The sequence below is a fragment of the Pempheris klunzingeri genome, chromosome 19 (assembly GCF_042242105.1).
Source record: "Pempheris klunzingeri isolate RE-2024b chromosome 19, fPemKlu1.hap1, whole genome shotgun sequence".
NCBI lineage: Eukaryota > Metazoa > Chordata > Actinopteri > Acropomatiformes > Pempheridae > Pempheris > Pempheris klunzingeri.
In genome coordinates, this window is record NC_092030.1 from 8,734,372 (window position 1) to 8,747,500 (window position 13,129).

At 39.6% G+C, this 13,129-nt stretch overlaps 1 protein-coding gene across 1 annotated transcript in view; it reads right to left on the minus strand.

The window, feature by feature from the left end:
• dcc (DCC netrin 1 receptor) overlaps window positions 1-13,129 on the minus strand; it is a 167,741-nt gene that overhangs the window by 142,136 nt on the left and 12,476 nt on the right. Inside the window, exons 4-6 of the mRNA XM_070851028.1 lie at window positions 12,051-12,338; window positions 6,544-6,694; window positions 5,694-5,830 (exon numbers count right to left, since the gene is read on the minus strand). Coding sequence (XP_070707129.1) covers window positions 5,694-5,830; window positions 6,544-6,694; window positions 12,051-12,338 — 576 coding nt within the window. The remainder of the gene's footprint in view (window positions 1-5,693; window positions 5,831-6,543; window positions 6,695-12,050; window positions 12,339-13,129) is intronic.

Genomic DNA, 13,129 nt, shown 5'->3' on the forward strand with positions numbered 1-13,129 from the left:
ATACAACATATAGAGGCCTGACAAAAAGAGACCAAAATAATGAAAATGTTTGCCCAGCAGAAAAAAATGAGACAAAATGGGGTATGATGATACACAGACTGACAGACAGACTGATCCAATAGAATCTTGGATCCTAGAGTATGGGTAGACCCGTGAAGACCTCTACACTATAATGCCACTGTGAAAACACAAAAACAGCACTAACAAAACACACTATAGCAAACTATAACACTGTCTGTTGACAGTTGCTCATGTAATGAAGTTGTATAAGCCATTACATCTTTGGTTTTATTCGTCCATTACAATCCATCGCTAACACCAGCAGCCGCCGATGACAGTGGCACACTGAATATGACTGATAGCTGCAGTCCTGGCTCTGTTTCTCACTGCTTTCATTAAACCGCTAACAGGAACCAGCTAATGAGCCGGGCTGCACTCATTATTATGGGAAACAACACACACATTCGTTATCCTAATCATCTAATCATGGTCACTGCCCTGTGGAGTCAGAACACACACATCTCCATACATCACCACACTGTGGATATTCATCAGCATCTAACTGCCTCCATTTGGAAAAACAAAGTGTAATGGGGCATATTAGCACAACATATTTCTTCTTTATTAGTTTAATGTAAATGCGAGACAGATAATGGAGAAGTGAGCTTGTCACATGTCCAACAACAGCCAACTTTTCCATTAAAATGCCTTTATTTTATCTGTAGGGTTTTTATGGGTCTTTTTTTGTATTTATTACTGAAGCATTAAACAGTAATTAACATTGAACTCTTTTTGCATGTCCTCAGTGGACTTTTGGCCTCAGTAAATGTAAAATTAGACTTTCTGCTGTTCCATAAACAGCAGGATTTAATTCCCAAATCCTTAGAATTAATAAGCAGAAAAACATTTACATAAAATGTGAAATCCATGCAGCATATATGGCGACCAAAATGGCATAGAGCTGTAAGTTAAATGAGGTGTCTTGCTGCCAAAGGGAGTCTTGTGCCCCGTTTGACAGCATCATTCTGGATGCCATAAAGACTGAAATAAAAGTCTATATTAAATATAATAGTCTCAACGTATAGCCCTTCTGCTTTCTAATTTCTAATGCTTTTTTTCATTCCCTCATTTTTTCCCATTCACTCCTACATGACTGTTGTGTCAAGCTGCTGAAAGGCTTTTAGTGTGAATCACTTGTACAGAAAATGTCGAGAATGGAAATTGCCTGTTACCTATGTGTTTGTTATCCATATACAGGGGAACATGAGTATGCAGAGAAAGTGTGTAAATGCAGCATGTTCTAGCTGCTTACCTTATCAAATGTATTTAATTTGCAGATGAGGCACAGAGAGATAAAAGGCAGACAGATGGAGAGATAAATAAATAAATCCGGGGTGCATTCACAGATAGTAGCATGCTCGTCATGATAAGAAAAACCATAGTCTAAATCCTTGTCTGCTTCAGCTCTGAAATGTTTTATCAAAGACCATTTAATGGGAAAAAATGACTTGAATGAATTGAATACATAAGGTGTAGAAAATCTACAGCTCAACCTTAATGTGTTTGTCATAAATGCTGAAATTACTCGGTAGGTTCATCCAGATCAGACCTGCTTCAATTTTGGATTTCTTTAAATTATTTTCCTTTATTCCTTCATTTTTCCCCCTTTTTAATATCTCGCCTTTGTTTTCTGTAATCACTGACTAATCACCACCCACTCATTGAGTGTAGGTGTATTACGTGGTGCTGGTCCTTCTCTGTGGGAGGCCAGAGAAGACAGTATTCTCACTCTGGATGGAGATGGATTTCAATTTGTGGTCAAATCTTTCATGTTGGAGGTCTTGGGAGTTGTTTGTTTATTCTGAGTTGATCAATTGTGGTTTTGATCTAACATGGTTGCTTTGACATGTTTGCTGGGATGACATTTCTTTAGCGTTTTTAGTTGTGCAATTGTGTTGTGGTTTGGTTATGAGGGTTATTTTTTTTGTTTAGTGCGTCCACACTGCTCAGAATGGCCTGAAAAGAAACAAGTTTGTAAGGGTAGATTGGTGAACAAAACACCCATGTTTTATTCATGTAAGCCTCCACCTTGATGCTGTCAACTCTCCTATTTCCCCGTGCCAACATGCATCAACTCCAGGGTTTCTGTTTTGTGTTCAATTGTTTTGTTTGTGCAACATCCCTATTTTCAGTCAAAACCATAAGTGAGACTGAGATGGATAACAGTGGGGATGGTATTGTAAGTAGAAAGATGGGTAGTTTGACTTTTCTTGAGGAGACTTCTTTCAGATTTCAGTCTTCCCTTCTAAGATTTATTGTGAAATGTCAGGAACGCAGAAAACACATGGATCTATTGATATTAATGAAAAAGCATTATCTCCACCAACAGTTGTTCCCCCTTTTACTTTATTTTGCATGAGAGAGGAAAAAGAGTCCAATGCGCCACCACAGCTAACCTACAATACATTTTTACCATCACATATTTCCAAATAGTTATAGTGCACCAACTAAAGTGGAATAAAACATGTTGACTGTATCCAGCAGTCATTATTAGCTGATTTATGCTCACATGCTCTTTAGCCCCCTTCTATTTGCTATACATCTAGAAACTGATCCATTCTAACATATGCATTCACAGCCATTTCAATAGTTAATTGTTCTGCGAACATATTATGGTTTAAATGAGGGAATGTCATCTTACATTCCTTATGCTTTGCCTGTTTTAGTTATCAATAGTGAAAACCAATCAATTTTAATTATTTTTACATATTGGTGGGAAGGTGTTGCAGTTTTTCCTTTTTGAAGTCCAGGGGAGGGGTCCAAAGAAGTGTGTGTGTATATATTTTTCATATTTTCATACACCCCTTAGGAGTGTTTTAGCTTATATACTTTACAGAAACATCCTGTGAGTTTAAGAAGCCCTAAAAGATTATCTGAGCAGTAACATGTTTTCGTAGCACTAATTTAACATGTCAGAATACAGCGCTTTATGATCACATCCCAGATGGGACATACTGCAGACACAGATTCCTCCTGCTTATCATAAACATCATGTGATGTTTGCAGGCAGCCACTGTTGAGAGCAGAGTGTAAACAGAATATGAATGTGATGTGAACACAGAGACAGACTCAGAGGGGACGCTGAGACAAAGACATGAAAGGACAGAGACGAGTGGAGAGGCCCAGCTGGAAGGAGAATGAAAACACCGGAAGGTTAATTTGCAGATTTTCTCCCGAGAGTTGAACAAACAACAGCTGCTTTTGTTTGATTTCAACTCTCAGCCCACAGAAAAAATACTGTCTTTGTTTCATTAAAGGTAAAGCAAAATCTGATGTACTGTCGGCTGGTGATAAACCCTGTATTCAAAGTCATTTCTTCCTTGACATCTTGCGTGCACTAGGGATGTGCAGAGAGCCCAGTATTTGTTTCTGTATTTGTTGAGGCAGAAAAATAATTGCATTTGACTAAAAGTGGAATGTGTGTAACAATCCTGTTTTTGTTTTATTACACCTCTAATTATAGCACAATAAAGTGTTAAAATAATGTTTCTTCAATAAACTATTGTGGCGAAGAAGAGTTTCCACACCAGGTTTCAAACTCCAGTCTAACAGACTGTGCACAGCTGCACTGACTACTCAGACAGAGGCCTCAGCACGGCCATACGTACATACCTGCAGCTATTTACGGAAATATGACACACAGATAGTACAGCAGGGAGGAAAGATGGAGATAATGATTTAACCTTGCTCCGCTAAGAGTCCCCACCTGCTTGCTCTTATTTGTCATGATTTTTTTTTATAATAAAAATATTTCTTTAACTATTTGTATGAATTGAATATTTGTAAAAAAAAAAAAAAACACTATTTGTGTTTATCTGAATACTGTCTTAAGATTTGGCTCCATTCCCACTGTGCATTAGGGATATAAGATGATAACTTGTTTTGCTCCTCATATGATTTTACAGTCCTTCTTTTACCACAGAAATGAAATACATGGAATAATGACAGTAAAATAAAGACTGTGAAGTGACTGACCTGAAGTGATTTATAGCACGAAGACCACAATAGCATATGTTTACATTGCAAGTTTAGTACATTAGCCGGTTAAAAGTGGTTATGGCAGACAGTGGGGGAGGATCAGCAAAGAGAAAAAGAAAAGAATTTACCAAAAAAGGGAATAGTGACAGAGCATGGTCGGGCATTCAACTGATTGAGAGAACATAGCAGGAATTTGAAAGGCTCCAAAGCAATCCTGAATAAGCCCTCTTCAGTAATAACAGACATCATTTTACATGTTTTGGTGGCCAAAACAAAGCTAGCCAACACTTTGGCTAACACTAGCTGGACGTAGCAAACTCGAGCTGCATCTGTCGAGCAAAGCAAGTCAGATCAAGATCTTTATGACACTCCTGCAAATGCACACAGGATTGTACAGCAAAAAGCTGAAGCTTAACAGAAAGGCAAGGAGCAATTTCCTCCATGATTCGCACAACAAAAGCTGAAATAACTGCATCCGCAATAACTTTTTTAAAACCCTGTCTGACCAGCCTTTAAACTTCTGAATCTGTTACTCAAACTGGACTTCCTGGATCGTAGTTAATGTCTCACCGGTATCTGAAGCCACACACACACAGCCCCTTGCGTTGGTCTAATGTAGGGCTGTTTTTTCTCCTCACAAACATGGATGGCACAGAAATAACTGGTCGTGTCAGACTGATTAAGACACTAATGAAGTCACCGCTAATGTCCCTGACGGTTGTAATATGACCAGTGATCCAATTCTGACTGTGGACAAAGTTGCCTCACAGCCCAGCACTGCTCCTGGGGTGTTGCTAGTGACAAGGTGATGTTGAGTGACTTCATGCACGCTGAGCCTCCCCACAGAGTGCGCTGACTGTGCTTTGTGTGTAGCACGTGGCTATGAACATGTGATCTAGCCAAAATGAACATTTGTTTCAGCCTTGAGATTGCAACAGGTCTGTGCTATACACAAACTAGCAAGTAGCCATATAGGTACTTTGTCACTGGTTATGAAAATCCAATAATATTGCAACAAAGCTATACTTTATAATGTTTGCTTCTAACCACACCAACAATCAGCTGTTGTTCAGGTGTCTGAATACACCTGAATACATGAGCAGTTTTAGTGTGAATGCACCAGCAGCTGTGGAGCAGTCAGACAATAAATACAAACATATTTTATTTATGACAACCTCCTGAAGCAAACAGATGGCTCCGATTTTATATTTCATGACTGCATTTGATTCTGGATATGATTCTCTGTCCCTAAGAGTGTCTGCAAACAGGAGGGCTTCTGTCAGCAGAGGAATGTGGATGATTTTATGTTCTAGTTTTTTTTTTCATTATTTTCATTGTTTTGGGGATGTCAGGGTGTTAACAGTTTCCAGTCAGATTTTGTTATTCCTTCCCACGGGAGCTTGAGAAGTGACACGGCTTCATTGTTTAATTTTTCACAAAACACTAAAGGTGTGTGTTCAGGTTCTTGTACTTCTATTTGTCTATGTGATGACCTATGTGAGTTTGGGGAATGAGGACATTCAGTCCAGTCCCTGTTTATGGTACGAGAGTGTTTTTGGGTCCCCCTTCAATGCATATCTTCACTTCTTTTCTCTTTCTCCCCTCATTTCCTGTCACCTCTATACTGTCAAAAAAGTACTTGTGCATCAACTCACCCAGTACATTCAGCTCTGTGTGTGCAGTGATGTTGTGGTTCTTGTTGGTAGCTGTACAGCTGTAGCTGCCCGAGTCATCGTCAGTGACGCTCCTGATGATCAGATTGCTGCCCGCCAGCAAAGAGTACTTCTTATTCCTACAGAGAGAGAAACAGTTAGGTAGTTTTCTTCTGACACATTTGTTTTATCAGTTGATGGTCAACAAATCCTATAAAAAAAACTTAGATTCCTCCTGTATGAATGATGTGTGAATGGGTCAATGAGGATGTGATGTAAAAGCACTTTGAATGGTTGAAATAATAAGAGGCACTACACAAGGACAGACCATTTACCATTACCCAAAACCAAATGAGTCAGTCTGTCCCCTAGTTTTTCAGACTTCCCCGCCTTGCTGGTTCCTACATACACACTGTAGGTTCATCTTTGAAAATGACTCAACAAAAACAGCTGATTATTGTAGTTGTTAGGCAGTTACCCAAATAAGAGGAAATAAGGCATTTGTCTGAGACTATTTTCACCAGCAAATGAAGTATCTGTTTAGTGAGTATTTGGGCAGCAGGATGGTGAGATAAACTGAGATAAAATATACTCCAGTGTGTGTGTTCATGGCAATGAAGGAATGTGTCACCAAGTGCAACAGTGGTGCTCACTGATGTGTTTTTTGGACATTATACATATGATATATAATCACTAGACATAGACGAATTATTGGGCCATGCTTGGATACCAGTGGGGCTCTATTGGGCAAAACCACACCCTGAGTGGATACTCGGTTACCATGTGGGTTAAACATGGATTATTTTAGGATAGCGTGACATAAAAACTTATTCAAACAGTCAATCAGACAGACCAGCTCTGGATCAGTTCCTCTCCTCTCCTCCACTGGATGCTCGGAGTTGGATATCCGCAAGCAGAACATTCCAGCACAGCGTCAGTTCCCAGCAGAGCTGTTACCCTGGAGGGACGTTGGAGGAACTGAAGGTTCCTGCTCACCCCGGGCTCTGAGAGACAGAGACAAGAAGAGAGGGAGGAGTGAAAAGAGATATATTAGGAGTGAAAAGGCACATTCGAGAGGTTCAGCTCTGATGGTGGCTGATGAGGCCTGGCTCACAATTGGATGGGTGTTGAATTAGTCAAGTTCTTTAGTGTTTATTTTTTTCAGTGAAGATGTTGAGGATGGTGTGAGCAGAGAGGTCAACATATTATGTCAACTCGCCGTATGTAGTGTTAGTGAGCAAATGTGAACAAATGAGCAAGAAAGATTTTAGGACATTTTGGCATGGACTGTTATGGTAGTGGTCATTTCTGTTGAACTATCAGCGTTTTCATCAATGGAAAGTAGCACTAAACACAAAGTACAGTTGAGTCATTGAAGGACTTTGGTCATAAATAAACATTGACCTGATGATGATACTAGAGGAAAAGTCATGGCGTCATCAAGTTATTAGGATTCATCCTCTGGGACCATGAGAGTCTAAACCAATGAGATATTATTATTAGTAGTAGTAGTGTTATAATTAGTATTATTATTATTATTATTATTATTATAGTCTTAGAAGTGGTCCAAAGTTTTGGATTTTACTCAGCTATGGTTGAGGTTCTGTTAGATTAAGGCACAAAAGCAGCTTAGAGAAGGGAAAGGGTTAGGGTTAGTCATGGGTTAAGTACTACTTGTACAAGGTTAGGGGACTATGAAGTCATGGTTACAATAATAAATGGACTGTACTTGTAAAGCGCCTTTCTAGTTTTCTCAACCACTCTGTGCTGTATCACTACATTCATATTCACACACTGAGGACCAGAGGCTATTATGTTCAGAAATAGAGACTAACTACTCACATACCAAAGCACAGCTTGGGAGCAATTAGGGGCTCAGCACCTCACCCAAGGAAACTTCAACATGCAAAATGAAAGAGCCAGGAATCAAATTGCCAACCTTCTGATTAGCGGGCGATCCTCCCTACCACTGAGCCACAGAGCCCAAACAGTTAGCTAACTTATGGTTAGTTAGCTAATGGCAGCAGCCATGGTGAAGAGAAACCAATATTGCCTAACAGGAGGGAAGAGTTTTGTTGACCCATCCCTCTACCCGTAACCTCAGCTTTGTGACTCTATAGGAACATCACACTAATTCCTCCTTTGCTGAGGATGAACATCACTCATGATTACTATGGCTGCTAGTTGACCTTGGCATGAACTTAACCATATTGTTGTTTTGGAGGATTTACTGGAAAGGCTGATGCTCTACTTTATCTTGGGAGGACAGTGTCCTAGAGCCATACATTTAACAAAGATATCTAATTAGCATTAGAGGAGAGCTGGCCATTCAGAGGGAGCTGCAGTCAGCAGTTAGGGACCCAAAGAAGAACCACAGGATTTATCTTCGTCTGTCAGAAATGGGAATACAGACACAATCTGACACTGCAGGGATACATTCAAAAGATGAAAGAAGATGATTAAGAAATCAAGGCTCACAATGCGTACAGTCAGAGGAGGTTAAACACGATGCAAAACGTCCCACTTTGTGAGAAGTGACCCTCGGAGACCCTGGTCTTAGATGGCCAAGAAATCCTTTGCATCAGAATTTCAAGCTAGATGTGGAAATACTCCTCTGATGGACAAACCATCATGATTGGCTGATGATTAGCTGTTTGAATCCCAAAATATCTCAGTATAGGCGTCTCTAAAAGTTGACATAGACAAGTCTTTCATGTTTTTAGATCTCGTCTAAGAAAAAGTAAGGCCTGAGGGGACACACAGACACTCCAGCAGTGGGTCAGCTGAGGTTGTGTTCGCCCTCAGGTTGGCCCGAGGGCTGAAGGGTTCTACAAGAGCAATGAGACGATTTTCTTCAAGAGACAGGAAGTTACATCAACACCCCATGGCACTGACACACAAAAACACACACACACACACACCTTCACCCAACTATAAATGAGTATTTAGTCATTTCCCCTCATTTCTTCAGCTTGAAATGAATCTAATTTAAGAAAATAAAAACATTAACTTGTGATTTTCAAAAAGAAAACAGGAAGAGCATTGATTTTAATTCCAATTGTTAGCTGTTTCACTACAGGTCACTCTTGACGTTTAGATCTCATTCTAAATTTGACTGTATATGATATTTTGAAATGCTACAATTCAGAATAAAATTATCATGATTATCACCATTGTGATTATAATTTTATTTAATTTCTTTTCATTCTAATTTTAAACTATTTGTATTTTCATTCATTTATAGATACCTCTTTAAATGGGGGTTTCTAAATGATCTTAAATTCATTATAATCTTATTTTGTATTTTCATGTTTTCATACATTTTATTTTTGTAAATCATTTGGTATACTCTTTTATTTAGATAGTCTTTTCTTCAGTACAATATAGCAGTACAGTCTGCAATATAAATATGTAAAATTCAACAACCACTACAATACAATCAAAATTGTATTACATAGGTCAGATTATAGTCTATCCAGTGTGTGTTTACTGCAGTAGAGATAGATCTGTCTGATTCAAATACAGACAAAATAAATAATGACGTAAAGCTGTGTGACCTCCAGATTAAGGAACAAAAAAAGACACAAGCAGAAACCTGGGCAGTGAGCCAGAGGAGAGAAAATAAGGAGAAGCAGGAAAAATGTCCACGCAGCTGATTTTTTTGGTTGGTCACAGAGATGAGTGAACAGCAAAGGATCACAGAGATAATCACTGAACGACAGTGTGACTCCTTTAATGTTTTCACAGACACGCCACCAAAGGAGGCTGTCAGCAAATCAGATGACACACTGACACCACTCGCATCACAATGAGGACGAGGAGCTGGGGCACACTCTCTGATACGAACACACACAAACACACACAAAATACATGTAGACAAATACACACAGCACTTATATGGAAAGTGCTATATTTCTGTCATTTGTTTCCAGCACTGTTCAATTGTCCCTTTAATGCTTCTCCAAATATGATTATTGGATATCATTCAGTTCACACATTCAACAGGCTCTTTTTGCTTTCTACAGGCCAGGTTATTAAAAAGGTTATTGTGTCATGTTATCATTCAGGTGGGTTTGTGTCTAATCCTGTTATCTTGTTTTCTTGCAGTGTTCCTGTGGAAATTGTGTTATTTGCCCAGTCAACCCATCCTTTAAAAACAAAGCTAACTAATCAGACTCTGAAGAGCTGCTCTTTTAAAATCTTGAACGTTCAGAAATTCTACGGGAGGACTTCAGATTTTGTTCCTCATCTTACACTGGAATTGGGTTGGAAAGAGATCTTATAACAGCCACTATAGACGGTAGATACTATTACAGTGACCAAAAACTTTCACCATTTCATTGTACATATGGATGTGTAAGTACTGTTTTAAGACAAACTTCAGTCTTTAATCATTAATCTGACTGCTTTATCCAGCTTGGAGCAGAGCAGAAAGTAGGACACATGGGAATCAGGTGGTGCCAGCTGATAATGTCTGACCTTTGACCTCCGAGCCCCTCTGATGGTTCCATCTAATAAAAACTTTATATGGTCAACGTGAATAAAATCTTTATGGAGTCAGAATTATTAAAGCTTAATACATCTGTTCTATTAAAACTTTATACAGATCGAAGAGAAAAAAAAAAGGATAAAAAAGTATAAAACTAAAAACTTTGTCACATGAAACTATTTGCTTAGCTACGGGGGTGAGGGGGAGGGGGGTGAAAATCATTAACCGTTATCCATCTGATCCATTTGAACCTCATACTGAACAAAGTGAACGAGGTAAAACTTTGTGAGTGATAAATTTAGGAAATGCTTGAAAGCAAAACTACAAAACGTCCCCAGAGTCAAGCAGATCGCTATTTCAGAAATAGGTCCAGGGCATGTTTAACCTAGTTTAGCACAAAGTCTAGAAGTACAGGGAAAGTGCAAGCGTAGCTCCACCCAAGGACAAAAAGTGCATTTTCCAACAATGCCAGAGTAGACTCATTTACATGTCATACAAACTGGTGTTCACATAAAAGAAAGAAGCAAATGCAAAAAGCACCTCAGTAACTATTGTGCATGTGTCTGAGTCTATGTCAGCCGTCCAATGACAAATACACATATCACTACAAAACAAAACCTTACTTGTTGTAACGGTCATTAAATAAAATGCATAGAAGGGAAGACTTCCCAGGAAACAGAACATTTTCAGCATTTACACTCAGGAACTTTCACTAGAGAGACGAACGGGGGCTGCAGTTATTTACGTAAACTTTTCTAGTACGTCACCACCTTTGTTATTCATGAAATCATTCTTGTTTATGTATTACCATATGTATTCATGTGTTATCTTTGTTTGTATTATAATATTTAACTTGATTTTATTCTTAAATCTAAAATTTAAATGTTGTATTTTATTGATTTATTTTTACATTATCTTGTTTAATTTGATTTGATTAGTTACTGTTTTATTTGTACGGTTTAACTTAAAACATTTAATTACTTTTTTTTGTAATTTATTTTAAAAACCTTGACGGCTGCATCTGTTGATTAATTTGTCAATGTTAACGTATGGATTTGTGTTTGTATTTAATGTATACTTTACTGCTGAAAAGCTGTGTGTGAGGGGCAGCTGTGATGAGGAGTGGAAGCGGAGTCTGAAATGCAAAGTAAACGTGATTATCCTAACGACTCCTTGGCTCTAGGGAGCCCCCGCTGGGATCGAGCACAGGAGCACTTTATAAGCTCGAGTTAAAGTGGTGTTCAACCAGCGAGAGAATGAGCTAACCTGGACTGTAATCTGAGTGATGAAGTGGACAGTGTATGGACTTGTATAATTGGACAGTGTGGAGTGTATGGAACATCAGCAGCTGACAGATTCCCCGCAGACTGATGAGTAGCTGTTTCCTCTTAGCCCAGACACATTATTAAAATCACATCTTACACTCTATATATATTCATTACATCACATTTCATTTTAAAATGAGACATCCAGCACTGGGAGGAAATGAACTAAAATTACTACCTGACGAAGTGATGACTGCGGGAAAAGTTGAACTCTCCATTAAGTAAAACTGCTGGTGCAGTACTTCACTGTAACAAGGCTGGAAATCTAAATCAGTCTGCTTTTAAAGGTTGATAACACAAATACTATTTGTTTAATATTTAATACATTTCAAGTTAGTTTTATCAGGGCAGACAAGTCCCTACATCTACACTATTGTGGGATCCCAACACTCACCACTTAAAGCAGATGAATTTGTCAGTTTTAGGCTCAGTAGCTTTTTAAGGCAGGTAGACTTATTGATAAATTGATTAAAAGCATGTAGATCTCAAATGAATGTGTGTGGATCAATAAACCAAGCAGCAGTACATCACTGTGTAATCAGTTACCTGGGAGCACTCGGAGCTCGGCGTCTGTCCCTGTCCTGGTGCTGCCGGGGTTGTCAGCCAGACAGCGGTACGTGGCCGAGTCTGGTGGCTGGACGCGGCTGACCTGCAGCGAGCCGGACGGCAGCACCGCCAGGCGGGACTCGGGGTCAAAGGTTAGTGGCAGGTCCTCCCGGTTCTTCTGCCAACGGATGATGGGTGTTGGGTCACCCAAGACCTCACAGCGCAGCAGGGCGGTGTCACCAAGGTACGCAGATACAGACTCCGTGGGTATGACCACCTTCAGTGGGCCTGAAGGGGGACCAGAGGGGGAGATGGTTATGAACAGACAGATGGAGTATTGACAGAATTCACTGAGTGTAAATATACATCGTTTACTGATTGCTTCTGTGACTCTCGCCTGAAGATTCCTGTTTTCCCTGCAGGATGTGAATTTTCATTCTAAATCAATTGGTTGGAATAGGGGAAAACTGAATGAGAACTCTATACCGCAAACAGGGAACAGCAGCTCAGTGGGTCCACGACGACATCAGCAACAGCAGCAACACAGGGAGATCAGAAAGTTCAGTTCAATACAACTAAACCAATCGGTCCAGATCAGAAGTGAACTGAGCTGTACTGCTCTGAATTCTGCTGGCTCATACTGAACTGAGATGAAGTGGACTGAACTGTAATGAACAAGACTGAATCTTACTTAATAAATCATACTGCACTGACCTGTATTGTATTGTAATGTACTGAACTGTAGTAACATCATAATGAAAAAATAGCTACTGCTCGTATTACTGCTGCCACTGCTATAGAATGATCTAAGCTATTATAATCCTAATGATCACTTCTACAGTACCACTGCTGCTGCCACAGTACTACTACTACTGCTACCACAGTACTACTACTACTGCTACCACAGTACTACTGCTACCACAGTACCACTGCTACCACAGTACCACTACTGCTACCACAGTACCACTGCTGCCGCCACAGTACCACTGCTGCCGCCACAGTACTACTGCTGCCACAGTACTACTGCTGCTGCCACAGTACCACTACTACTGTTGCCACAGTACCACTACTACTGCTGC